Source organism: Mirounga angustirostris, unplaced genomic scaffold (genome assembly GCF_029215605.1).
Source record: "Mirounga angustirostris isolate CCGP_5_RB_7025 unplaced genomic scaffold, mMirAng1.0.hap1 SCAF_1, whole genome shotgun sequence".
NCBI classification, from domain to species: Eukaryota; Metazoa; Chordata; class Mammalia; order Carnivora; family Phocidae; genus Mirounga; species Mirounga angustirostris.
In genome coordinates this window covers 72,491,259-72,519,218 of record NW_026991709.1, presented here as the reverse complement: position 1 = coordinate 72,519,218, position 27,960 = coordinate 72,491,259, and the positions used below count along the sequence as shown (strand labels likewise).

The 27,960-nt window shown below is 40.6% G+C and overlaps 3 protein-coding genes across 6 annotated transcripts in view; all 3 read right to left on the bottom strand.

The window, feature by feature from the left end:
• LRRC15 (leucine rich repeat containing 15) overlaps positions 1-27,667 on the bottom strand; it is a 68,241-nt gene extending 40,574 nt beyond the window's left edge. Inside the window, exons 1-2 of the mRNA XM_064580149.1 lie at positions 27,609-27,667; positions 24,106-24,186 (exon numbers count right to left, since the gene is read on the bottom strand). The gene's annotated coding sequence lies outside the window, so the exon portion shown is untranslated. The remainder of the gene's footprint in view (positions 1-24,105; positions 24,187-27,608) is intronic.
• On the bottom strand, positions 46-27,664 carry GP5 (glycoprotein V platelet). The gene is made up of 3 exons (XM_064580199.1): positions 27,609-27,664; positions 24,106-24,186; positions 46-6,819 (listed from the first exon to the last, which is right to left on the bottom strand). The coding sequence occupies exon 3, from the start codon at positions 6,815-6,817 to the stop codon at positions 5,117-5,119; it is 1,701 nt and encodes a 566-aa protein (XP_064436269.1). The 5' UTR covers positions 6,818-6,819; positions 24,106-24,186; positions 27,609-27,664; the 3' UTR covers positions 46-5,116.
• Positions 10,964-27,960, bottom strand: part of ATP13A3 (ATPase 13A3) — a 95,531-nt gene continuing 78,534 nt past the window's right edge. For 3 of the 4 annotated variants that reach the window (XM_064580088.1, XM_045903138.3, XM_045903139.3), the window contains 4 exons: positions 27,609-27,697; positions 24,106-24,186; positions 22,487-22,576; positions 10,964-14,426 (listed from right to left, as the gene is read on the bottom strand). In XM_064580088.1, coding sequence (XP_064436158.1) covers positions 14,229-14,426; positions 22,487-22,576; positions 24,106-24,186; positions 27,609-27,697 — 458 coding nt within the window. In that variant the 3' untranslated portion in view covers positions 10,964-14,228. The remainder of the gene's footprint in view (positions 14,427-22,486; positions 22,577-24,105; positions 24,187-27,608; positions 27,698-27,960) is intronic. The other variant, XM_045903140.3, reaches the window with a different exon arrangement.

Genomic DNA, 27,960 nt, shown 5'->3' with positions numbered 1-27,960 from the left:
AGATTTCTGACCCTCAGGAACTGTGAGAAAATAAATGGAAGCCTCTGAGGTTTGGGGTATTTTTAATGCGGTGATGATAACTGGTACACACACAATAAAACTAGACAAAGGAGTTCTGGAATACATTCAAGGAAAATGTAATCGTATTCTTTACAAACTGTTCCCAGAGAGACTGTCCCCACGCACTTTATGAGGCTGTGTGATTTGGATTATACTGTCAAAATTAGTCAAAGATATTATTTTTAAAATTTTTTCAAAGGAATCTCATTAATGAACAGATAATAAAAGTTCTAAACAAAACATTAGCAAACTGAATCCAACATGTATTTTTTAAATGTGTGATTAGGCTTGGGTTTACTTGATAGGATTGCAAGAATTAATTTATTTTTCAAAATCTATAAATTTTATTCACCACTTTAACACATTGGAGGAGAAAAATCCTACGAGCATCTGAATAGATGAAAAAAATAAAATTCAACACCTACTCACGATTAAAAAAATGCTTAGTAAACTAGAGCTAGAAAGGTCATATTTATTGATGACGCATTTGAGGTGTTCCATTTGTGATCAGGATGCTTTTAAGGATGCTCACCATGACCATTGCTATTCAACATTGTATTGGAGGTTTTAGCCAATGCTGGTTAGATTTTTTTAAAATAGTAAGATAAGTAAATAAAAGGTGTAACGTTTTAATAGGAAGAAGCAAATTATTGAAATTATTGTTGGATGGAAGATAATTACATAAAGATAGATCACATTTCTATATACTGGTAATAAACCATGAGAAAATGTAATTTTTAAAAAAGATAACATCTACAACAGCCACAATTCAAAAAGGGGGGGAGGAGAGCTAGAAATAAACCTAACAAAATCTGTGCAAAAAAAATTTTTTTTTTAATTTTATTTATTTGACAGAGAGAGAGCACAAAAGCAGGGGGAGTGGCAGGCAGAGACAGAGGGAGAAGCAGGCTTCCCGCTGAGCAGGGAGCCCAGTGCGGTGCTGGATGCCAGGACCCTGAGATCATGACCTGAGCCCAAGGCAGATGTTTAACCGACTGAGCCACCCAGGTGTCCCCTGTGCAATATTCTTATGCAAAAAATTCTGATACCTCATGGAAAGATTAGAAAAGACCTAAATAAATAGAAAGATGAACCATGTTTACAGACAATTGCACTGGGTATTGTAAAGGATGCAAATTTTCCCCCAGAGTGGTTTACAAATTCACTGCAATTCCTATCAGAATTCCAGCAGGTTTCTCCATGGAGCTGGCCATGCTAATCTTAACATGTGTATGGAATTGCAAAGGGTCCAGAATAGATGAGACTTTTTCTGAGGAAGAACAAGGTGGAGTGGTGACCCTGTACCAAGAATTATGAAAGCTACAGTAATGAAGACAGTGAGTATAAGACGCAACAGGCCAGTGGTTTAAGCTACAGAACCCAGAGGCCAACCCGTGCACATAGGGAAATTTGACAAATGACAGAGGGAGCTTTGCAGACCGGGGTGTGGAAAGAATGGGCTAGGTAACAATCAGTCTGGAACAAAGGTGTGCACTTTTGGAAAACATATAGTTGGTTCCCTACATCACACCATATAAAATAACAAATTCCATGTGGGCTAAAGCCCTAAATGTGAAAAATAAAATTTCACAACTTTTTGAAGAAAATATAGGAGACTTCTTTCATGACTTGAGAGTAGGAAGAATTTTTTTTTTTTTTTAAGATTTTATTTATTTGAGAGGGTGCACAAGTAAGGCAGTGGAAGGAGCAGAGGGAGAGGGACAGAGAATCTGAATCAGACTCCGCACTGAGCCTGGAGCCTGACCCTGGGCTCGATCTCACGACCCTGAGACCGTGACCTGAGCCAAAATCCAGGGTGGGACACTTAACCAAGTGAGCCACCCAGGTGCCCCGAGTAGGAAGAATTTCTTAAATGAAATTTTTTTTAAAGCACAAGCCATAAAGTTTTATTGCTAAATTTGACGAGATTAAAATTAAAGCTGCTGTTCCACACAAGACAGCATAAATAAAATGAAATAAGCCACAAACTGAAAAAGGACAGTTCCAAAGAATGCAATTTACAGAGGATTAGTGCCCAGGATATGTAAAGAATTCCTACAAATCAGGGGTGCCTGGGTGGCTCAGTCATTAAGCATCTGCTTTCGGCTTGGGTCTTCATCCCAGGGTCCTGGGATCGAGCCCAGCATCGGGCTCCCTGCTCAGCGGGAGGCCTGCTTCTCCCTCTCCCACTCCCCCTGCTTGTGTTCCCGCTCTCACTGTGTGTCTGTCAAATAAATAAATAAAATCTTTACAAAAAAAAAAAAAAGAATTCCTACAAATCAATAATAATAAAAAAAAGAAAATGCTCTGTTATAAATAGGCCCATGTATATACACAGATAATTTTCAAAAGAAGGAATCTAAAATTTAATTATAGGTTTAAACATTTAAAAATAAGTCCAATAAACATGTAAACATTTAAAAATAAGTTCAACTTCACTAGTTATCAGGGAAATGTAAGATAAAACAACAAGATACCATTTCTTACCTATCAGATTGACAAAAAATTCAAAATTATAATACTATCAAGAGTTCAGAAGGATGTGAAGTAATGGGGAATAAAAAGAATGGGAATACGCATCCTTCAATGAGAGAACAGATAAGTTGTGGAAAATTCACCCAATAGAATATTATGCAGCTATTAAAATGAATGAACTAGAGCTGAATGCTTCATATGGATAGATCTCAAAAACATGTGAGGGGCGCCTGGCTGGCCCAGTCAGAAGAGCATGAGGCTCTTGATCTCGCGGTCGTGAGTTCGAGTCCCACATTGGGTCTAGAGATTAAGTAAATAAACTTAAAAAAAAAAAAGTGAGCCCAGGGGAGAAGTTTGAAGAATGCTACATGGAGAGTCCCATCATTTATAGACAACTTAAAAACTGGCAAAGCATTATTTCAGCTTGTTCAGGGTTGTAGACTTGTGTAGTTAAGAGTCTAAAACACCACTAGGAATGTGAAACACCACAGTTATTAAGTAGTTCACAATCAAAATAATAGCCAGCTTCATTGAGTCCCCTATGCACCAGCCGCTGACTTCACTACTTGGCTTGGGTTATCTCATTTCATCCTCGCAACAACGGTATGCACCACCATCCTCCCCGCTCTCCTGGTGAGGAAACAGGCTTTGAGAGCTGCTCAGTAGCTTGCCCAAGAACACAGTGGTTAGCACTAGAGTCCACATTCCATCAAAAAGTCTGGGTTTTATTCCATCAAAAATGTGGAGCAGTGGAAATAAAGAAGACAAGGTAGGGCCAAGGAGCCTACAGTGCAGGGGGCATATATCAACACACACATACACACACCCCGCCCCCCAAGTGAAGGGTGAGCCAACCACATGGCAGTGAGGAGGGTGCTTAGTGCGAGGTAGCCTGAGAGGGGAGTACACAGCAGGGAACACTTGAGGCTGCCTGGGCCGTCAGGGAAGGCTTTACCAGTTGAACTTGGCTTGGAAGAAGTCCAGGTACAAATGCCAGGAACCCAGGTCTTCCTACTCTGCATCCGATTGGCGTTGTTCAGAGGACCCCCTGCTCTGGACCGTGAGCACGCGAGGCCCGACCATGCAGGGCTGGGACCAACCCCGCTGAAGACAAGCTGATTTCATGTAATCTCCCGTTTGAGAAAGTCTGCTCTCACCTTTACATGCACAGAGGAAAAGCCGACTCAAAGCTCTTCTTTTGCAATCATGACAGCAGGACTAATTGCTTGCTCTTTAATAATAAGAGCTAACATTTATTGAGCACTGACTGTCTGCAAGGCGAAGTCAGCACATGATTTATTGCCCTTAACTCTCACAAAAGCTCTGTGAGAGCAGGTACTATGTGTCCCTTTCCAGGAATGAGGATACCAAGGCTTAAAGAATTTAGGGGTCTGGCCCAAAGCCCTATGCAATTAGTAAGTGGTGGAGCTGGGATTTGACACCACGGCTGTTCTCTCTCCCGCCCACGTTTAAACCACTGCTTCTCGCAGCACAGACATACAATTAAAGCAACAAGTGCTTTATGGCTCTCAGCTGGGAGACTAAATGAGAACATGATGCCACCATAATAAACTGGAAACCAAGCTTATCATTACATTCATGAACCCCTGTCACGTGTTAGGTGCTCCATAAATGCTTTGAAATGAGGTAGCATTTAGCTCCAGGAAATGGAAACCAACCCAGTGTCACAATGACATACTTCACCCATGGAGGTAGCAAGGAGGAACTTACAGAGCACGCACACATGCAGACACAGCTGTCTCTGGCAGGCACACACAGGGACTCCGGGGACCCAACCCCCTATAGGCTCCAACCTTCCCCTGAGCTCCCCCTCCTCCCGCAAGTCTCTGCTTTCCTTCCATCCTCCTGCTCCTTGGCACTCAGCCAGGACCACTGACTCCAGGGGCTTCTGTCACTGGGTGCTGAGCTCCTGGCAGGAAGGCCTTGCGCTCTGCATGTCAGTAGGCCTCCTTCCTCCGCCAAAGAAAGGAAAAAAACCAGCACTCTCCCCAGTAGCCCACAGAGATACATAAAGTGAGAAAAAGATAGGGCGAGGGAAAGAACCGGTAGAGTTCTGCTTTTCTAAAGTAGATAAAGAGAACAATCCATCCTGCCCCCCAGGGAAAAGCCACCATCACTGGGATCCGGCGAGTTCATTTTATCCATTCATTTCATAAACATTTACCAGACACCCTGTGCAGTAGACAGGCCCTGGCGTGGAGCTGGCGGGCTCTTCTGCACCCTTCCTCCACCGGCAGGAGACCCCTCTCTGCCCTGGGGAAAGTGCAGCCCACGGTGGCCCAGACACAATCCATGGCCCCTGGGGCACGCCGTGTAGGGGTACACAAAGGCCAAGCAGACACACACAGTTTACAAGTGTAAAAACTCCTTCTGTGGAGAGGGAGGGAGGAGGAGGTACTCTCAGAGGTGGGATTGGGGGGAGAGAGGGAGGGAAGGAGGGGAGGGGAGGGGAGGGAGAAGGGAGAGGACGACAGCGGCAGCCTGGCTCGATTCTCCCCCAGAGCCACCTCTGACAATACTCTGGCCACGTTTTAATTAGTTGCAAGGTTTTCCCACTGACTCAAACAAGAGCTCTCTCTCTCTCTCTGATTAATCTTCGAAAGAGCCGGCCGAGTTTAATCATAGCAAACACGATGATCCCCGTTATGACGGCCTGGGTAGCTAAAAGCAGAAAATAAAGCCCCCAGAACAGGCTGTGGTCTTGGCGTTGGCCCCGGGCCACCAGCTGCGCGCGGCCCCAGGGCTCCGAGCCGTCGGGCACCCAGGCGGTGTGGACGGGGGCCGCGGGCAGGGTCGCCCGGGTGGGGGCTGGGGCGGGGCGGGGAGGCGGGCCGCGGGTGCCCGGGCACTGCGGGTCTTCGTGCGGCAAGGCCCAGAGCGGCAGGCCGGCGCGGGGTCCGGGCCCGCCGCACCGCGGGGGCTCGGCTCGGCCCACGAGGCCCGGGTGCCGCCGCAGCCACGCCAGGAAGGGCCGCAGGCCGCAGTCGCAGCGCCAGGGATTGTGCCCCAGCAGGACCTCCGCCAGCCGGGGCAGATCCGCAAACGCGTCGCCGGGCAGGGCCTCCAGCTGGTTGTGCTCGAGCTCGACACGCTCCAGGCTGCGGAGGTGGCGGAAGAGCGCGCGCGGCAGGGCCCGCAGCCGGTTGTGGCGCAGCGAGACGCGGCGCAGCCCGTCGAGGCCGCGCAGCAAGGCGCCGGGGAGCGCGGCCAGGCCGTTGGAGTGCAGGGCGAGCACCTGGAGCGCGGCCAGGCCCCGGAAGGCGTCCTCGGGGAGCGCGCTCAGACGCGGGCTCAGGGTCAGGCCGAACTCCCGCAGGCCGCTCAGGGCGCGGAAGGCGGCGGCGGGCAGGGTGCGCAGCCGGGTGCGGTTCAGCCACAGCTCCCGCAGGCCGGCCAGCTCCCCGAAGAGCACCTCCGGCAGCTCTTCCAGCGGGTTCTCGAACAGCGTCAGGAATGTCAAATTGTGCGAATAAAGAAAGAGTGCGGAGGGCAGAAACTCCAGGTGGTTTCTGGAGAGAGTCAAGTAGCTCAGGCTCCGGAGCGGGTCGAAGGCTCCCGGTGCGATGGAACGGATGTGATTTCGGTCCAGCTGCAGCTCCTTCAGGGCGCCCAGGCGACTCAGCAGCCCCGCATCCAGAGAGACGAGCTGGTTCGAGTGGAGCACGAGCTTCTCAAGCTTAGCCTGTGCCCCGAGCAATCCCTGGGGCAGGTGGGTCAGATTGTTTCCCGACAAATCCAGCAGTTTCAGGTTCCCCAGATTTGTGAAGAGGCGAGCGGGAAGGAAAGCGAGCTGGTTTTGGTTCAAAAAGAGCTCCTGCAGGTTAACCAGTTTCTGAAACATGTTTTGGTCGATGTCCTTCAGTTCGTTGCGGTCCAGAAACAACTGTTCCAGGAGCACCATCTTATCCAACAGCGCGGCCGGCAGATGCGTGATCTTGTTGCGCGACAGCCTCAGGGTTTTAAGTTTTATCAGGTCGTGGAAGGTGCCGGGGGCAATGGCGACAATGTGGCTGTCGGACAGCATCAGGCGCTGCAGGACCGTCATGCCGCTGAAGCTGTGGTTCTGCAAGGCGCCGTGGCCCATTCGGAAGAGCAGGATGTGCGTGAGGTTGGCGGGCAGGCCGAGCTCGGCGAGGCGCGCCACGTCGCCCCCGGAGCACTGCGCGGCGTCCCGGAACACACACTTGCAGGCGGGGGGGCAGGGGAAAGGCTGGGCGCGCAGGAGCCCCAGCGCCGCGCACAGCAGGGTGCTCCTCAGCATGTCTGAAAAGGCAACAGCGGGAGGTCTGTAGGCGCCACGCCAGGGCGAACGCTCGGATTCGATCTGGTAACCCTGCAGAGGCCAGAGCCTTTCGCCAGGATTATCAAGGACTTTGACTATTATCCCTCTTTTCCCAGGAGTGCAGATTGCCCCCGGTGGTGAAAAGACATTGGTTCTACACTTAGAGGTCTCATTCTTTTGTTCTACTGATTTTCTACTCAGGTTAAAGCACTGAAATTAAAGCGTCTTCAAGCTATAGTTAAAAGCCAGTACTTTAGGGACACCGGGGTGGCTCAGTCGGTTAAGCGTCTGCCTTCGGCTCAGGTCATGATCCCAGGGTCCTGGGATCGAGTCCCGCATCGGGCTCTCTGCTCCGCGGGGAGCCTGATTCTCCCTCTGCCTCTGTCTCTCATGAATAAATAAATCTTAAAAAAAAAAAAAAGCCAGTATTTTAAAATCTTTACATACAACTAATGAAAACAATCATTCGAGCATAGAAGCTCACAGACCTCACTGAGCAGTGCCCACGGTGAGGGGAGCCCTGCTCTTCTTGCCTCTGCCCAGCGGTGGCTATAACCAACAGTCAGGACGTTAACAGCAAAGTCTGGAAAAACAACAGCAACCACCACCTGATTCCTTTCACCACAATCATGCTATAGGCACAGTACTTACTCTACAAAAACAGTAACACCCTCAAAGAGCGAACCCCTTCTGTTAGCCACAGTGAGAAAAGCAGGGAATACCTATCACTTTTTGCCATTTGTTGTTCTCAGCGTTTTATTTACATTAATTCATTCAATCTTTTACAATAACCCTATGAGGTAGATCCTATTCTTAACCCGGGTTAATGGATGATGAAACTAAGGCACAGAAAGAGTAAGTAACTTAACCACGGCCACAGAGCTAGAATTTGAGAATAGTATTTCTGATTGTGTCATAAATAAGGAGCTATCATTTCTAAGACGCTTAACAAAAAATAACTCGTGGCATTGAATTACATATGAAATATACACAGTAATGCTAATCTGCCAAAACAAGGTTTCCCAAGTGTAATTTTACACAAATCATTTCTTGTACAAAATTTTATTATGTATGCACATACAGACTAACCAAGCTCTCAGTTGCCCATAGTAATTTTTAAAGTATTTGACCTTACCTGAAATGGTGCTGTACCCGAAAGCAACTGAACAGCTCAGGGCTTCGCGGGTGATTCAGCACTTTCTAAAGGAAGAGGGAAATGTCCTTGCATCCTGAGGATAAAGACTTTACCAGAATAAAAGTCATGGAAAGGACCCTATCTCAGAGGACATATTCTGGTTTTTAATGAAAGAAAGCTTCAAAGTGAAAAAGAGGCCCTCTGTAACTTAAATCCTACTGTCCAAGCTGAATGATAAGAGAAGAGAGAGAAGTTTCTCCATAAAATGGCACACTATGACTGTGATGCCAGGATAACTTAGTGACAGTTGGATCACTGTGGCAGCCATACCCCCAGATGGACCACATTTCCTTCGAGTCTTCCTTCTCCCACCACATTGCCCCAATTCTCTATTCCAGTTCCCCTTCCCCCTTTGAGGAATAACAAGGCTAAAAACGTTCTCGAATATGTCCGGAAATGGCACCACAGGGTTGAAGGGTGTTAGGAAATGTCCCGCGGCTTTCCAAAGTAGCTGTACCAATGTATGGCGCCACCTACAGTGGATGACAGTTCCTGCGCCTCACAGCTCTGCCCATACTTGGAATTGATTTTTTAAATTTAATTTTTACCATTCACATGAAGTCATTTTGTCAGTGTGGTTTTTTCATTTCCCCCATTTCATGAACTTGAGCATCTTTTCGTTATTTTTAATGCCCACTTCTGCTTCATCTTCTCAGAAATGTTGGCTTCTTTTGCTCATTTTCCTATATGCAAAATATGTATGTCTTTTAAAAAACAACTGTAGGCATTCTTTATGTATTCTGGATGCTAATCCTTTGTCAGTTATAGGTGTCAAATATCTTCAACTAGTTTGTGGTTTGCCTTTTCATCTTCTTCATGATGTCTTTTGATGGACATAAGTCTTAATATAGTTATCAATCTTCTACGATTTGTGTTTTTTGTATCGAAATAAATCCTCCTCTCCTCCCGGGTAAAAAGAAAAAAGTTCTCCTATAATGCCTTACTGAGTTTTATAGTTTTGTCCTTTGTTTTTAGGTCCTTTAATCCATATTGAACTGATATTTGTGTATGATGTGTGTGAGTAGAGTCCAATTTTATTTTTTTCCATTAAGATCACCAGCTGTCTTAGCCCCATTTATATATATATATAATCAAATCCCTTCTTCCTGCAGAGCTAAAATGTCAGCACAGTCATGAGCCAACATCTCATGAATGTGTGGGTCTGTTTCCAGGCTATTTGATAATCCCCGCACCAAGACCATACTGAAATAACCTTTTAATGTTTAAAGCCTGAAAATACCCAGCACTTTAAGAAGTGTGAAGAAACATTTTCATACTACAATGGTGGACTATACATTGGAGCAAACTTGTGGGGGAAAATTTAGCAGCATCAACCAAATTAAAAATACACATATCCTTTGTCCAGCAGGTCCACTGCTAAAAATGCATCCTATGTCTAAGCTCATTAACATTTGTTCACAAAATGGGGCACCTGGGGATTCAGTCAGTAGAGCACCCAACTCTTGATCTCAGGGTTAGGAGTTCAAGCCCATTAGGTGTGGAGCGTACTTAAAAATAACCGTGCACAAAAACACTGCAGGGTTGTGTGTAGTAGAAAAGAAAAAAGAACAAGAAAACCAAAATGGCCATCAACAGGGAAGTTGTCATCGAAATTATGAAACATTTATGCAGTGGGATGGCTTGTGGACTTTAAAAAGAATGAATGAGCTACAGATGCTGACATCTTCGATTCAGACTGATGTAAAACAAGGACAGCAGAGCATACATATATGATGGGATTCTATTTGTGTAGATTTTAAATCAGAGGAAGACTTCATGTCAGATTCTTGTACGCTCCTGTGGCCTATTTCCCCAGGAAGCACTCCGATCAGAAGGACCTCCAACTTTTATTCTTTGAAAAGAGCAGGACATTCTGAATGCCCAGAAGGGTATGGAACTTGCAGTCAGTAGAGGAACACCGTTGAGTCCATTTGCTGAAAAACTGGATGAGGTGTTGAGAAGTATTTTGAATGCAGTCGATGGCTCCCGTGTTTTTGTGTCCTTTGAATTTTGGATTCACGTAGCAGGTTAGAAATCTGCTATGCTAAGAGGCAACTTCTGTATAAAAGTCACCCCGGCTTCTGAGGTTTGGCCTTTCTCAAAGCAGAGCTGAGTGCCTGGATGAGACATGCTTTTCTCTTCAGTGAGGGGGAGACTCCGAGGCCAGGGCACTGGAGGGACCTCTGTGCACTCACAGAGCAGTCACAACTCCAACTCTGAACGGTGACAGTCTCATCCAAACTCCTCCAACTCCATCCTTCCCTGCAATACATACTCGAAACACCGCACCTGGCAGTGACATGCGGGGGAGAGAGAGACACGCAGAACTGTGCCCCCGCCACTTCTGTTACACAAACCTCTGTGAATGGGAAGAACTTGGGACTCTAACACCACCCAATCCATCCCACCACAGCCAGCCACATAGGCCACAGCAGAGGAAGCACGCCTCCTGTAGGACCCATGATACCCAGAAGGACCTCTCACCCCGGCACAAAGGCAACACAAAGTCCTGCCTTCTCCGGGGTTTCTAGGACCAGTGGTTAGTTCCAGTTTTTCTCTCCTTGGGAGTGCTCCTTTTGCACCCACGGCTGCCACTTCACTTCAAACTTACAATGTGTTACATGGCATTAGCTCTGCGTTTGATCTTCCCAACTGTTAGTAGATTATAAGCCTCTAGTCTTAACATTTCACAATTTCCCTTAGACCTCCTTACACTTAACATTTGGCTCTACAGGGTATCTGACTAATGAACGGGTTTCCATGGGATGGTCACACATAGATGTGATATCTATGTGGGATGTGGTATTTATTCCCTTCAAAAACCCAAAGTTAAAAAAAGGAAGTGCAAAGTTATGAAGTAGAAAAATAAATCCAGAAGGGCAGTATTTGGCCAAAAGGCAAATAATGTATAAGGACACAGAAAAAAAATGTTATTTCATTCATTTAAATTTTTATTTTGAATAGCTTCAATCCAAAAAAAGATTTCATAAGGTTATTTACAGTGCTGAATGTACAATTATGAATGTATGCCTTTTTGACATCAGGGTACCATTCTTGAGCAGCAATACATTTTAAAAAATATAAAGATGCAGTATCATTTCTGATATAAAGTTACTTAAAAAAAATCCAAAGTCTTAGGGAATTCACAAATCATAACAGGAAGTAACTATCTTATTAATTTAATGTGCACATAATTACCAGATTTTATTACATTAAAAATATGTGTAAATGCCCACAGACTGTACAAAAATTAACATCCCACATTTTGTCAAAAGTTCCCAACCACCTCCCACCATAAATATACAAAAACCTATTTTCAGATATGTCAAAACCGCATGCGTGAGATCTTAGAATGTTTTCTAAAGCTTGAATTTTGCTCTTTTCTGGATATTGTATCTATAGCCATTTGGGGAACAGACTACATAAACACTGATATGTTATTTACCATGCCTCTGAAACTGCAGTTATCTTCACAAACATGGGAGACAAAAGAAATACAGTTAAGACTGCAACAGTTCTGTTTAAATGCAAGTGCAATTTGGAAAGCTCTCCAATGTAAGAATTATAAAACTAATATAAAAAGTATTTCTTTTGTTGTTGGCTTAGCCACTTTTATTCAAGCATTATTTGCAGCATTGCTTTACAGCAGTTGGTGCTAGAAGATACAAAACATATAGTTACCACTATTTATATTTGAGGGAGAAAAAAAACTTTAAACAACCCTGAGGGAGACACACATTAAAAATCTTGTTATTTATTTAAAAAGTTAAAAAGTTACATATCATTATTTAACAATTACTTTCCCCGGACATTTCTGTCCTTTAAGTATGTGCATAAATAAAATTTAAATCAGCAATATTTATTAATCTTTAATACATCAAAATAAGATATGTACAGATTTTTAAATTTAGGTCTGTATACACTCAAATAATTTAATGTGAAGTTCAGAATCAAAATTACTATGTAATGGTAACCTACAGAGAGAGAACTCAGTCTATCTATGGCACTGAGTAGGACCCACACCTGGATTCACAGACATTCTTCAAATAACATTCTGGAAACCATCAATTGCAACTTGAACAACCCACCTTGTCTATGTTCAAATCCAACTTCCTACAAATGCTCTTCCACCTACCTAAAAACCTCATTCCTTTGAAAACAATAAGGACAAATGAGATATAAAACCCTTATAAAATCTAAATGTTAAAAAAAAGAAGGGTGTAAAAAATATAGCTCTTTATGGTCATGCTCTTAAAGATGTTAAATACAAACGGATAACTGGATTTTTAAGCTGCTACTTAGCAATTACTTTAATTATATGCTTCAGTATTTAAATCAAAGAATAAAATTTACAATTCTGGGAAACCACTTAAGAATAATGCTTGTACATATTGAAAATGAATGTGGAGATTAGAAAATGATCAAGAGAGTAAGTAACTATAGAAAACAGTGCTAATTCACAGCTCAAGAGGTCTAAGATGCATAGCTTCATAGAATCATTCATGGAACAACTGTTCTTATCTAATGTGTATTAATATCCTATTATACTTTTTGATGGAAAAATTCAATTATATTTTTGTAAGAATCATCAGTGGCAATAGCAGTAACAGTGATCCTGAGTGTAACTTACATTTTCCTATAGTTACCTAACACCATTCAGGTCTCTGCAGCATACAAAAAGAGAACCACGTGGTTCTATAGTTCTGGCTAACATCTGATAAACTGGTAAATATCTATCAGGAAAATCAAGATCAGCTGGAAGTGAAAAGCACAAGCCTGCTACCAGTTAAGGAAGAACATAGGGTAATATCACATAGTTTTAGGAGTTTAGTGTCCATTTTATAGCAATATCGGTTTCCTTGTTTATTATAACTCTGGGCTTTGCCAAACTGCTGGATCTTACCTAGAAAGGCATTTTTAAAGTTACTTTAATTTTGTTTAAAATTTAAACATAACCAGACAAAAGAGAAAGGTGAAAAATACTTTTCACATTTCTTTTGGCTCAATGAATGTCTATTCTTTAACTTTATTTCAATTTTCTTCCTCCCAGAAATTTTTACAACCAAATAATGCTCCTTTGTAAACATCCTTAAATAGGTAAGCTCTGGCCTCTGGCGCCACCTAATGGCATAAAACAAACTCACCCAAGTTCATACTGCTTTGAAAAAGTAGCAGTCACTCAAAATCACTCACTCATTTTTAAGCCTCATTATTTACAGGAGACATGTATCAACCCTTAAAAACTTTAGGAGGTTAAAGTCTAACTCAAAAAACTAAAACAAAACAAAACAAAACCCAATGCACTATTATCCTATGTCATTAATTAAAAACATAGAAAATAAAAATATTTAAAATGATATAAAACCTGAGAGAAAAAAAAGATATGAAGAGATATTAGATCTAAATCTACTGCCAAAAAAAATAATCTTTTTTTCCTAGTGAAAATGGTTCTACAACATATAAGTGAAGTAAGTTATACTACTGACAGCAGACATACCACAAGATCCATTTAATAGCTTTGAGGGACATCTGAAGAAGGCAGTGAAGCACCTTGCTGATTAGAAAAATAAAACCCAGGCAGTTTGTACAGAAAATATAAAACCATAAATGGAAATTACCTGAGTTGTTCTATAAGCAACACGTAAAACTCCTAGGCTATCAAAGGGAACTGGTGTATGTATATATGGAATTCTTTGGAAGAAATTTTGGAATCAAATGAAAATGAGCTTTCTACTATTTTCACTGGAGGCGAATTAACACCCATTTTATTTACCAATCACAAATTTAGGGCCAGTATATAAACAAGGACTTTTTCTAATAAGGGGGTTGTGAAAATAAATTTAAATGGATAAAGCAAGTCTCAGAAGCTAATGTCTAAAAACCTATCAAATACCAACTTTCTTCTGTACCCTATATAAAGAGTTTCACTGAGGGTAACAAGAAAATTCTGGAAATATATATAATATGTAGTTACTGAATGAAGATATAGGACTTTACAGATTGATTATTAATTTAACTGATGGACCAATCTTTTTGTTTTGTTCCGTTTATTAAAAAAAGAAAGAAAAAGCTCTCATATCAGCTACTATATTAGAAGGGACATAAACTGAAATGGTGCCATTCTGACACACAGTATCAGAATGTCCTAAAATTACATTTTCCTGCTACTAGCATACCACCGAGAGCGATGCATTGCTATGTTATGGTGATGATTTGACATGATCCGTTCTCTTTAACTAAAGTTTTAGCTTCTGTTGTTGTTTGAGGTTTTGGTGGCCATTCTGGATCAACCAAGAGCTCCTGAGCCAGATACATGTACTTTGCCTTTGGTACCTTCTTTCTACAGCCTAGAGCCCAGGACAAGCAGCATTTTCCCCACCGATCCACTGACTCCTAAGAAAATAAGGGGAAAAAAGAACACACTAGTAGATTAAGGTCTGCTTGTTTTTAATAAGTTTTTTTTTTTTTTAAAGCATAATACATCAACACAGAAAAGTAAGAGGAAATGACTTCTGAATACAACAAATAAATGAAAAAAAAAATCCAAGTTAAAAAAGTCAGCTTTCAATTATTTAGGAACATATTTTTTAAGATTAGATTTTTTTAAATTATCAGTGCAATTTCATTTTATTTAGTTCTTTGTACCTATCCTCTTGTGTACAGATACATTTTTTTTTTTTTTTTTTTTTTTTTTTTTTAAAGATTTTATTTATTTATTCATGAGAGACAGAGAGAGAGAGAGAGGCAGAGGGAGAAGCAGGCTCCCAAGGAGCAGAGAGCCCGATGTGGGACTCGATCCCAGGACCCCGGGATCATGACCTGAGCCGTAGGCAGACACTTAACCATCTGAGCCACTCAGGCACCCGTGTACAGATACATTTTTAAAGTAACTTGCAGATCTGGATTCTATGACTCTACAACACAAAATATCAAATGTGTTAAGAATAACTTTAAACTATTCAGACAAAACACATTTTTAATATTTAATATGGAAACCCTCATATTCTATCCCAGATTATACCATTGCTCCTAGCAATTTAGCCAGCTGATCATTTTTGGAAGAAAGCAGTGTAAAAATATTATTATTACTATTAATGTCATCTTTCAAAAAATAAAGCATGATGAAAATATTGTTAGGTCAAAAATGGAACTTAAGATCATGTTTACTGTCAATCACTTCTTTTCACATATTTTCATTAATATAAAAAATTTTTCTTTTTATAAATGGTTTCCCCTGGTGTTCCACTATTGGAAAGAAGTACACAGAAAGGTATAAATCAAGTACTATTTCTTAGTATTATTTCATTATAAAAAGCTCTGCTGGCATTAAAATCTTTCTGGATCAATCCTGATGTTTTTAATGAATAGTAATCTTAGATAAATAATCTTTGAAGAACAAGAAGGCAGTCCCTAGTTATTATACAAAAATGTAAATTCAGTATTGTATGGTAATTAACATAATAAAATTTTTTAAAAATGTAAATTCAAACTAGGCCCTCAAGAATTTAATTGAAATTTGAGATAAATAACACTGAAATAAGATAAAACTAAAATGACTGTACTGAGACCTTAGTTATATTCACCTCTGAAGAACAGTCCATTTCTAATTATTTTGGCTGTTGCTCCTTCAAAGCAAAATTTAAATTCCATGTTTTTTTGTTGTGCCATCAACATACAACTCAAACTGAAACTAGATTTAATCTCAATTGAAGTAATCTCACAAAATGAAATGTAACATAACTGAGGTAGGCATTCTAATGATGACAGTCAAAATGGTTTCATCATCAAGGAAGGCAAATTTGCTATAACATGTTTTGAAACACGTTTCTAAATTGCCAGCAGAGAACAACAAAAATACTTTAAAAACTCTTTAAAACTTTTAAAGGTCTTCTAGTTTATTTTGTCAACAAAACACAATAAGCTGCACTGGTAGCAGGAATTCACAGGCAAAAATAAGCTGTATGAGGTTGGGGGAGGGTGAGGGAGGGCACTGGAGATCATTTATCTAGTAGCCTCTTTACTGTCATAGCTAAAAAGAGTTATCATCACCTTAAAAGAAGTCTACAAGAAAATATCTGACATTAAGATACAAAAGAGACTAGATAATAGGATTCTTGAGGTGATTCAAATAACAAATACTATTGACCCTTGAACAATACGGGTTTGAACTGTGCAAGCCCAATTATGCAGATCTTTTTTTTTTTTTTTGATAAATATAGTACGGTGCTGAAAATGTATTTTCTCTTCCTTATGACTCTTTTTTTTTTTTAAAGATTTTATTTATTTAGGGCGCCTGGGTGGCTCAGTTGGTTAAGCGACTGCCTTCGGCTCAGGTCATGATCCTGGAGTTCCTGGATCGAGTCCCGCATCGGGCTCCCCGCTCGGCAGGGAGTCTGCTTCTCCCTCTGACCCTCCCCCCTCTCATGTGCTTGCTCTCTCTCATTCTCTCTCTCTCAAATAAATAAAATCTTTAAAAAAAAAAAAGATTTTATTTATTTATTTGACAGAGAGAGCGCAAGCAGGCCGAGCGGCAGGCAGAGGGAAAGGGAGAAGCAGGCTCCCCGCTGAGCAGGGAGCCCAATGCGGGGCTGATCCCAGGACGCTGGGATCATGACCTGAGCCGAAGGGAGACGCTTAACCAACTGAGCCACCCAGGCGCTCTCCTTATGATTTTCTTAGTAACATTTTCTTTTCTCTAGCTTACTTTACTGTAAGAATATAGTATATAATACATACAACACAGAAAATATGTGTTAACTGACTGCCTACGTTATCAGTAAGGCCAACGTAGGCTATCAGTAGTTAAGGGTTTTTTTGTTTTTTTTGTTTGTTTTTAAGATTTATTTACTTGAAAGGGGGCATAGAGCGCGAGTGAAAGCAGGGGAGCCCAACGTAGTGCTCGATCTCACAACCCTGAGATCATGACCTGAGCTGAAATCAAGAGTCAGACAGCTTAACCGACTGAGCCACCCAGGCGCCCCAGTAGTTAAGTTTTTGAGCAGTCACAATTTATACACAGATTTGGGGCTGCGGAGGGAGGGGAGTGGTTAGCAACTCTAACACCTGTGTTGTTCAAGGGCCAACTGTAATTCCTGCCCACATACACATGTCATGTAGGCACATACACAGTACACCTTAATATTTAACCAAAGAGGAGACTCACTACTTGGATCTATCTTTTCTCCAAGGTGTTTAAATTCTTCAATGTAATTGTGGAAAAGATCATTGTTCCTAAATCAATGTGAAAGCTGTCACTTTTTATTTTACAGCCTGTAGCACTGTTAAAGGACCACAGGAAAAGGCTAATGGTGAATGCTGACTTTAAAAAAAAGCAAAAACATATAGTCCTGTCTGTCCAGATTGAAGGGCAATGCAACAATGCACAGCAGGCTGAGTTAAGGAAAGTCACAGCCCAGTGTCTTCAAACTTAAGACACACACGCCCAAGTCCACTGTTTCCTACCTGTAGAAAGTGAGGCAAACAATAAAATTAAAACTGATTTCATTGTGAACAGAATCACAATAGAAATCTTTTAACATTAAGGTGCATGTTTTTTTAAAAATTCCTCATTTCCTCATTAAAAAGAAGTACACTTGCTGTAATTTAGAAAAAATAAATTAAGTCACAAGAAACACTAGGGAATCCCCCTTCCACTATAATTAGAAACATCCTGTTCCTGTACCTTACCTTCCCCAAGTATCATACACATAAAATACACTATAGGCAAGCATAGGTTTGTTAGATTACAAACACAAACATACCACATACATCCTCAAATACAATAAAATTCATTGGTAGAGAAAAGAAAAGGGGCTACAGGCATGCTAGAATGAGAAATGAACCTAGGGAGAGATGATGACAGTAAGAAGAGAAAGGCAAGCTCTGTGTCACAAGAAGGCAAAAAGGTGGAGCATCAAAGGGCCTAGAATGAACACTCAGGTCTCCCCAAACATCTCGGCCTAAGTCCCCGAAGCAGGAGAACACTATAGCTATAGCAACTGGATCTTCTCATTAACTCCCAAAAGGAATGGTTAAATAACCAAGCGTATCCCTCAAAGATGGGTAAGATGCTACCACAGCCCAGCAGAGAGACCACAAAGAACTTTCAAAAAGATCTACAGCTAAAATTCTCCTGCTTCTTAGACCATTCCAAACTGTTCATTCTAGAATCCCAATGCCAGTTTACTTTTAGGAAATGTTTTCATGGGTAGCATGTAAAATATAAAGCCATGCTTTGGGGAAAATGTTGCAATGATACTGCGGTTTTCATAGTAGTCTTCTTCCATACCAATCCTGAATATAAAATAAAGACAATCAGAATTAGCGTTCTATCTAAATAAGTTCAAATAATATTCTAAGTGGCATAAAGACTACAGCTAATACTTGCTTTTCCCTGCAAAAGGAAAACATAATCAGGCACAAATCCTCAGGCAGGATTAAACTACATGATGACATGATCCTAGGTCCACATCTACCACTAAGTGGCCTCAGTTTACCAGACACAGGATACTAACAAATGCTTCTTAGTAAGATAATATGCAGCACAGATCTTCCTAAACAGGGGTAAAGCTTTATAGAAAACTCTTCCTGAAATCAGAAACCCTGAGTTTCAACTCCCAACTCTGTCATTCATTAGATGCATACCGACTTGGCAAGTCAACTGAATGTTGCTTCTTTATGTAAAAAGTGAAGTTAGAGGGGCGCCTGGGTGGCTCAGTCGTTAAGCGTCTGCCTTCGGCTCAGGTCATGATCCCAGGGTCCTGGGATCAAGTCCCACATCGGGCTCCCTGATCCGCGGGAAGCCTGCTTCTCCCTCTCCCGCTCCCCCTGCTTGTGTTCCCTCTCTCACTGTGTCTCTCTCTGTCAAATAAATAAATAAAATCTTAAAAAAAAAAAAAAAAGTGAAGTTAGAAATACCTTAACATTTGGGAGGATGCCAGAGGTGTTGTACAGTGTGCCTTGTAGATCACCAGATATTTTAGAAAAAGTTATGAGAGATTTTCAGATAGGGCTCTTGACTTCCCAATCCAAATGTCTAAGACCTGGTGCTTAATCTAGGGCCTCTAGCTTTGAAACTTTCAACCCAACTCAGCGGCCCTTGAGTCTATATGGTAAGGAAGGAAAAAAAAAGAAATAGGGTTTTTCTTCCCCCCAGAATTAATATAGATGGTTGGGAGCTGCAGTCTGAGAAGATCCATGGGATTCTTGGAAGAAAAGAGCACAGAGCAGGCAGACGTGGAATGGGAGTTTGTGGCAGAGCAGAATTACAGTGGCCACGGAAGTCCTTGATGGAGCAGGTGACTCTCACCTCTACTTTCTTTTTCACCTTCAACCTTGGCACTAGTGACATCTTGGGACTAAAAATTCTTTGTGGTGAGGCTCCTGGATGGTTAAGCATCCAACCCTTGATTTCAGCTTGGGTCATGATCTCAGGAGTCTTGGGATCGAGTCCCATGTCAGGCTCCACACTGAGCATGGAGCCTGCTTGGGATTTTCTCTCTCCCTCTCCCTCTGCCCCCCCCCCACACTCATGCACACTCTCTTGCTCTCTCTCCAAACAAAAAACAAACAAAATCTTTGTTGTGAGGGGTCTGTCCTGCTTACTATTGGAGGAAGTTTATTTAGCAACATCCCTGGCCTCTACCTACACTACATGCCAGTAGCAACCCCTCTCCCCTCCAATTGTGACAGCCAAATATGTCTCCAGACACCAGCAAATGTCGGGGTGGGGAGGGGCAAACAGAAATGTCTCTGACTGAGAATCATAGCCTTATGGTAATATGACTAGCTGATTGGTTCTTGAAGGGTCACAAATATGAACAGTGAAACCACATTACACATAGCAGTGTCAGAAGATGAAAGTGTATCATTCTGTGCTAAAACATTACAAGAACGCTTTTTTTTTTTTTTTTTTAAGATTTTATTTATTTATTTGACAGAGAGAGAGGCAGCGAGAGAGGGAACACAAGCAAGGGGAGTGTGAGAGGGAGAAACAGGCTTCCTGCGGAGCAGGGAGTCCGATGCAGGGCTTGATCCCAGGAGGAACGCTTTTCTTTTTTTTTTAAAGATTTTATTTATCCATTCGACAGAGAGAGGGAGCACAAGCAGGGGGATCAGCAGAGGAAGAGGGAGAAGCAGGCTCCCCACTGAGCAGGGAGCCCAACCTGAGGCTCGATCCCAGGACCCCAGCAGGATCATGACCTGAGCCAAAGACAGATGCCCAACCAACTAAGCCACCCAGGTGCCCCTACAAGAACTCTTTTCTAAAGCCAGTAATTTAAAAAGAAAAATGCTTTCTTAATCATGACTACAGAAATTGAAGACTGAAATTCTTGTCTACTCCGTGATTCTCAGAACAAAGTGGCAAACACAGCGGATGTTAGAGCTGCCTATGCTAGACCACTCTCTACTTTCTCTCTCTCCTCTGAATACTTCAGAGGTAGGACATCACATGAGAGACACAAACTCTTAAAAATGAGGACAGATACTAACAAATTTCTAGAAAAACAGGGATTTAGCAAATGACAGAATTTTCTCCCATTTAATTCTGGTTGAAAAGTGAGAAATTTCCAATTCAAATATTTTAAAGGAGGCTTATGATACCCTTTTTTTTTTAAAGATTTTATTTATTTATTTGAGAGAGAGAATGAGAGACAGAGAGCATGAGAGGGAGGAGGGTCAGAGGGAGAAGCAGACTCCTTGCTGAGCAGGGAGCCTGATGTGGGACTCGATCCCGGGACTCCAGGATCATGACTTGCTCATAGTGAGCAAGAATAGTAAGACAGTCGCTTAACCAACTGAGCCACCCAGGCGCCCATGATACCCACTTTTAACTAAATAGGGGTATAATGCCTCCTCAGAACCTGTATTTCCTGTTTATAGAGATTTTTTTTTTTTTAAAGTAATCTCTACACCTAACGTTGGGCTCAAACTCACAATCCCGAGATCAAGAATCAGCAGCTATGCTGACTGAGCCAGCCAGGTGCCCCTGCATTTCCTGTTTAGATCAATAGTTAGAGAACTCTTTGGAGATGCTGAAAACTCAATGTAAATGTTTCCCTTGGCCCGGGTCTTTGCCAGTACAAACATTCCATATGAGGACTGATGATATGAGCAAGAATCTACACTTTGAAGTCATGTAGTGAGGTAACCCAAAGGAAAAAAACTTGGACACAGAGGAGATTTAGCTGAAGGACACGAGCCCCTGATACAGCTGTGGCCATATCATTACACTGCTTTGAGAAAATGGAACTGAAGCTGAAGCCAGATTCATGCCATCACTACCACAAACTCTCATTCTTCATCATAAAGCAGTAGAAAAGGAAACAGCACTCCATGGGACCTCTTATAAAGAAAGCAATCTGTGACATTACTCTGGGCATCAAGCCTGCTGAATTACCAAAATAAAGCTCGGGAAGTTGCTACTTAGGTAAAAGAAGGCTAAAAATAAGTGAGAGGCACAACTCAGAAAGGCCAGGGAATCCTCTTGAACTCTGAAAGCTTTCCCTGTGCCTCAGGATGAACGGAAGATTTAGAACTTATATGTGTAAAAGTGCATCATCACCTACCTACAAACAGCAATGGGTCAGGTAACGAGGTGGGGAGACACTGTACCCTCAAGTTCTCTATACCCAAATGGGCTGGATCAGAGCCGATTCAATGGTATCAGTTTAAAAAAATAAGACCCACCTTATATGTTACCTTGTATGTTGTATAAGTACATACATATGATTCTACGCACACTCTATAACATGTATTAGTTCTATACTATATGACTGTATGTTATAGTATGTAACTATACTTCCAACATCCAAACACCAGGAAATGCGTCTTACTCATCTGTTTCTCTTCTTACTATGGAGCTTGAATATCTTTCAAATAACACGCTACTAATGGATCCAGAAAATCAGAAGTCCTAAGCCATGATTTCTATGAAGATATGCATGGTCTCTGAAAATTTTTCTGAAGAGAGACCTATGTTTGGAAAAGCCAAAGATCCACCCAAAATTAAGGCACAGTAATTGCTGACAAGAGATCAGAAATAATTCCTCAAACTTTTGACCTCTGAACTCTGACTCATGAACAATTCCCATTTCATAACTACGTTTACATGAATCCCATTTAGGTTCTAATGGGACTCATGAAAACCGTAAACACAGAAACCAGAGAAAAATGGAAAACTTAACTCTCACCACTGAGAACAAGACCTTTATACACAGCGAAGATAAGGATTGGAATGGAAAAGAGACTTATGAAATTTCTGAAGTCCTGAAAAGCCTGTAACAAATGTTTGCCAAGAATTTTCTAGGACTCCTTACAGGGAATGAAATGCCAGGCATAGCGAAAAAGGTTGAGGCAACACACAACAGAACACCACCCTACATAAGGCAGAGCACACAACTAAAAGAGCCTAAATACACGTGAAGAATTGAGAGTAAGTGCTGATTTCCAACCTGTGGTGGCTGTGTGGTGGTGAAGCGATATTCTCCTTGTTTGTCTCGATTGAACACAACTTTCCAAAGGACCATGTCAAGGAAGAAGTTCTGAGAGATATTCCAGTGAGTTAAGAATTAAAAATGACTAAGTCATTCTTTATTACTGTGCACATTTTCAAAGGCTCATACAATGCTGCATCATTAGTGAAAAACATGACTTGGTTTTCATATAGACAATTTCAGTTAATATTTGAAAAGGGTAAGGATAACAACAGAACTTTTTTTTTTTATAAGAAAACTTTTGTAACAAATATAAATCACCATAAAATTCTTGATAAAATGGGACCCCTAAAATTTCCACAAAATATGGCTTTTATTTGAATCCTTGGGTCTTTCCCATATTAAAATAATGCTTATAATCTGAGTCTTTTTTCTTAACAATGAATTATTTTCATTGAATTAACATATTAATTCTGTATCTATAAATGAGTATGACTTCATCAGAGTCCAACACAATTCTTTTGATAGTGAGCAAGAATAGTAAATTAAAGAGATTATGAGAGGATTCCCTAAAAAGTGTTTTTCTTTAAATTTTATTTTAAATAACATTTGCGTGAATAGATGTACTTATACTATAGAAAAAGGAAAGCTTTTAAAATATAATATCTTGGATGTGCTTTCTAGTGTCCATGAAATAGCAAAAATACTTTCCACTGGGCAACTTAAAAAGATATTATGTTAATATCCACGCTGCCCACTATGACCAAATTTAAATACCAAGTCATCTTTTAGAAAGATAACAAATTAAGCACAATTTCCAAGTCGAGAACTATTATCACCAAAGTATACACATTTTCCCACAAATTACCTAATTTTAATTCAAAAGCCTGCCCTATGAAGAAACCCTTCACTTAAAAATCACAACCTTAGCTCCTTCTTCCATTTCATATATTGCTACTGTAGGAGTGAATCATAACAGTTCTGAGAACAGACAAAATTTTATTAATAAGCAGCAAATGAGAAGTTACTAGCTCCTTTTATAGAAATCAACTTAAAGGCAATCCCAATAGGAGAGTAACTATATAATATACAATGGATCAAAGAGGACTTAAGACCTCCAGAGGAAACTCAGAAGTAAATACCAAGGAGGAAGCTCCAGTAATCAGTGCCATTAAGTTCACAGCGGTCATTATTTTATACTTTCAATAAACTATTATTAAAATTTACTACATTTCATGGAGAAAGCCCCCTCCTTCCTTTCCTACCTTAAATGGGAGATTTTACTGTAAATCACAGGTCTCTGGTTGTACACACCCACTCTGATTTTGTATCACTGGTTTACTAGTTTAGGGGCCACCTGAACACCAATCTTCTCCCCTTTCTATAGATCACTAATTTTTGCTATCTCACTGCTTATTTTCTCCTATCTATAAGAGTGCAGCTACATCATATCCCTTAATATGACAATTATCAGTTCATGGAAAAGGTCAGAAGACAGCTAAATCAATTTAACTAAAATGAGACTGAAACTCTTTGTGGGCTTCCATAATGTTACCTGTCCTCTTCCCCCAAGACTAAATAAATCACCAAGAATCCCACAGCAGCAACGTAGCCATTTAATTATCTGAAATGCTTACCTCCACCATGATAGATACAAGGGCATTGACAAGAACAATCATGAGCATAGTTATACGCCACTGATACGGTACACACACTATCTGTAAGACAAAATTTTAAGTTAAAATTATAGTATGCAGTTGATATTACAGCATTTTATCAAAATTTCAGTATTTACTGAATTCCTATTACATACCAAGCACCTTCACATACATTATCTACTCAATCCTTAACAATGCCACAAGGTATATCCACTTTTCAGAGGATAAAACTCAAAAGTGTAACTCAGGGTTGAAAATAGGGTAAAGTGACTGAGCTTAGAGTCAAATCCTATTTACTCAGACTGAAAAGCCGATGCTTTCTACTAGTTCACGAATTTCTAGCAATTCCCTATTTTTAAAATAAAATCCTGTCTTTAAACAATGAAGCAAATACTGATTAAATAATGAAGTATCATTCAAAACACTATATATTGTTACAAAGACAAATTCATAAAAGAACTATACAAATCGATTTAACAAATACAGCCTAAGTTTTCACTTTAAAATCTGGTTAATTTCTAAGATCTAAAAAATAAAAGAAAAAATCCCATTCATGCATTCACCTATTAGTCAACAAATATTTACTGAGTACCTAAAATACTGTGCTAGGTGCGGAGAAGTGATACCATCTAATATGTTCTAGAAAAACAACCTATGACTCCAGCAAAAAAGATTTCAGGGGTGGAGACTGCTATAGTGATCAAGACAAGAAATGATGGAAGTCAAAACTAGTGATGGGGGCACAAAATAATAAATATTTACTTGGTCTCTGTCTGACACAGAGCTCTTAAAACTCTTGTAATTTCCTGAGTGATGGTGGCAACAGGAATATCTAACCCAGAGCTTCTAAATCCACCGGAATTTCCTGGGGATGTTTTTTATTCTAATGAGGCTACTCTTGGTGGGCTCCTTGATAGCTTCAGGATGGGGGCTGGTCACCAGAAAAACTAAGCCATGATTAGAAGCTTGGAGCTTTCAGCCCCACTCTCCCATCCTCCATGGAAGGGAGAGAGGCTGGAGACTGAGTTAATAATTGACCATGACATGATGAAGCCTCCATTAAAAAAAAAAATCCCTGAACTTCAGGGTTTAGAGAGGTTCTGGTTCGGCCAACACATCCATGTGCTGGGAGGGTAGTACATCTCAACTCCACAGGGACAGAAGCTCTTATGCTCGAGACCCTTCCAGACCTTGGACTACCTGCCTCTTCATCTGGCTGTACATCTGTACCTTTATTATAAACCAATAAACATTAAGTGTTAACCTGAGTTTTACAGCAAATTATCAAACCTGAGAAGGGAGTTCTGGGAACCCTGATTTATAACTAGTCAGAAGTACAAGGGATGACCTAGGACTTGCCACTGGTCTCTGAAGTTGAGGAGCACTCTTGTGGGACAGAGCCCTTAACTTGTAGGGTCTGTGCTAATTCCAGGTAGCTGGTCTAAGAACCAAATTATAAGATACCCAGTTGGTATCCAGAGTTGGAGAACTGGTTGGTGTGGGGCACACATTTGGTGTTAAAAGTATTGTGAGTAGAGGAAACAAGAGCTTCCCTCTAGCTGGCAAATGGGATGAAGCAAAGCTAAAATAGATTCAGAGTAAGAAAACGGAGAATCTAGCAACTGACTGACTATGCAAAGAAAAGAAGACAAGGACACATATACACACTTCTGACTTGGATAAACAGTGGTACCAAAAAAACAAAGACAAAGCAGTGTTGAGGGAAAACATGATGATAAGCTTAGCTATCAAGATGCTGAATGAGAGAACTGATAGGTGAACCATGCATATAATATTCAGTATGTCAGTGGATATTCAGTTTTAAAGCTCAGTTGTGAGATCTAGGCCAACACAGAAGATACCATCCATGGGTGAAGCCGGCACTATACATGAGCTTATCCAAATACACAGAGTAACATGAGGGAGAAGAACAGAAATGTGTGGAACACTAACATTTAAGGAACAGGAGAGTCTGGAACCACCATGGAGAATAAGAACAAGGTGTCACAGAGGTAGGAAAAAATCAGAAAGGAGTACAGCATAACAAAATTGTAGAGAGAGTCTCAAGAATGATTGCCTGGCTAACCTCTCAAATACTAGTCGTCAAGTAAGGTTGGAAAAAAACTAAAAGGACAAGTCCACTGGATTTAAGAAGAAAGTTGTTAATGGCCTTGACCAGGGCAATTTCATTACACTGGCAGGGGTAGAAGCCAAACTATTTGATGAGTATGTGAGAGGTGAATTGAATGTTGCACTCTTTTAAGAAATAATTTGGCTGTGAAGCAGAAGACACATATGCCAGGAGAGAAACAAAAATGGGTTTTCTTCTGTTTTCTTCTTTTGCTTAAAGTGCTTATCTAAATCCCTCAATGGGGAAACAGACACACTCATATACACACTGCTGGTTAAGACTATAAATGGTCAACCTCTTCAAAGTTCAATAACACAACTGCTTGTACCTCAGATAAACCAACCCTGAACATGGGAAAATACTAGAAACAATCTAATTATTTTCCAACAGAGAATGGAGAAATGAATGAAAGGATACTCCTATAATGGAATTCTATAGAGTGGTGAAAATGAAATGCATGTATCAACAAGGACACATCTTAAAAATAATGCTAATGGGAAAAAGCAAGTCACAGAAAAATACAAACAGTAAGATACCACCGTCATACAGGTCAAAAGCAAGCAAAACTATCTCTATGGCTTCATACAGCATGGTCTAAGTGTATACTGAAAAGCAACACAATGAAGCAAAAAATTAGAATAGTGGTTCCCTCAGAGTGTTTAGAGAAAGGTATGCTATAGTGCCTTACTGGTGTTGGTAATGTTGCCTTTTTTTTAGGTTGGATAATGAACTCCTGGGTGTTATTTTATTACTATTATGCTTAACAACTTAAATATGTGTGTGCATATTCTTCTATACAAAACAAGTATTTCATCATTCATAAAGCTTTTAATGAAAAGATGAACTCAGTGGACAGTGAAGAAAAGGCAGTAGGTACAGACTATTCCAAGAAGTAGGTTGAGAAGGGACAGATCAAGTAACAGGGTCAAAGTTTTTTATTTCTAAAGACCAAGGAACATTTGTTTGTAGATAAGGAAATGGAACCAGAAGCAAAGACTGAAGAAACAGGAAAGAGACATAAAATATCAGGAGACTCAATAAAAGCTGCTGTTTCAATTATGTTCTTTATTCTTTTTAGGGTATATTTGGGTTAATATAACTGCATCTTAGAAAATTCAGAAAGAAGAGATCCTGGGGAAAAAGACCTTGACAGCTGAATCCCTGTCCCCAGTACTATGAGAGCAAAGGAGGGGGTAGATCATAAGCCCTAGCAAACCTCCAGAAGTCCCATTTGGCTGTGTAAGTATCACGTAATACTAACGTGTCATTTTTCTATTACTGTTTTACTACCGCTATCCTACTTATTATCACCCTCAGACAACCAGTAGTAATTGATGTGCTGAACCCTTACCTGAAGAACCTGGTCAATAGAGGCAACTGGATGCAACATGATGAGTAATATGAAAACATACAAAATAATCACAGACACAACAAAAAAATCTGAAAAAGAAAGTAAAACAATTAAATTAGAAGTTCCTTTAAATAAAAATGCATATAATACAACTGGCATACTGGCAATCTTAAATTTGGCTTTGAATCTATCTATTTAGGTTGGTGAAGTATATAAAGTCTGTGTTTTATGTTATTTCCTAGAGTACAGTACATTATTTAGGCCCAAAAAATTCATTTATGTGATAAAGAAATAATCAGCATTTATAAAAATAGGAGACAGACCTTTATGGACATTTATTTCTATTTTTCCC

Excerpts from the sequence above, each read along its gene's own strand:
- GP5 (XM_064580199.1), bottom strand. The coding sequence starts at position 6,817 with ATGCTGAGGAGCACCCTGCTGTGCGCGGCGCTGGGGCTCCTGCGCGCC.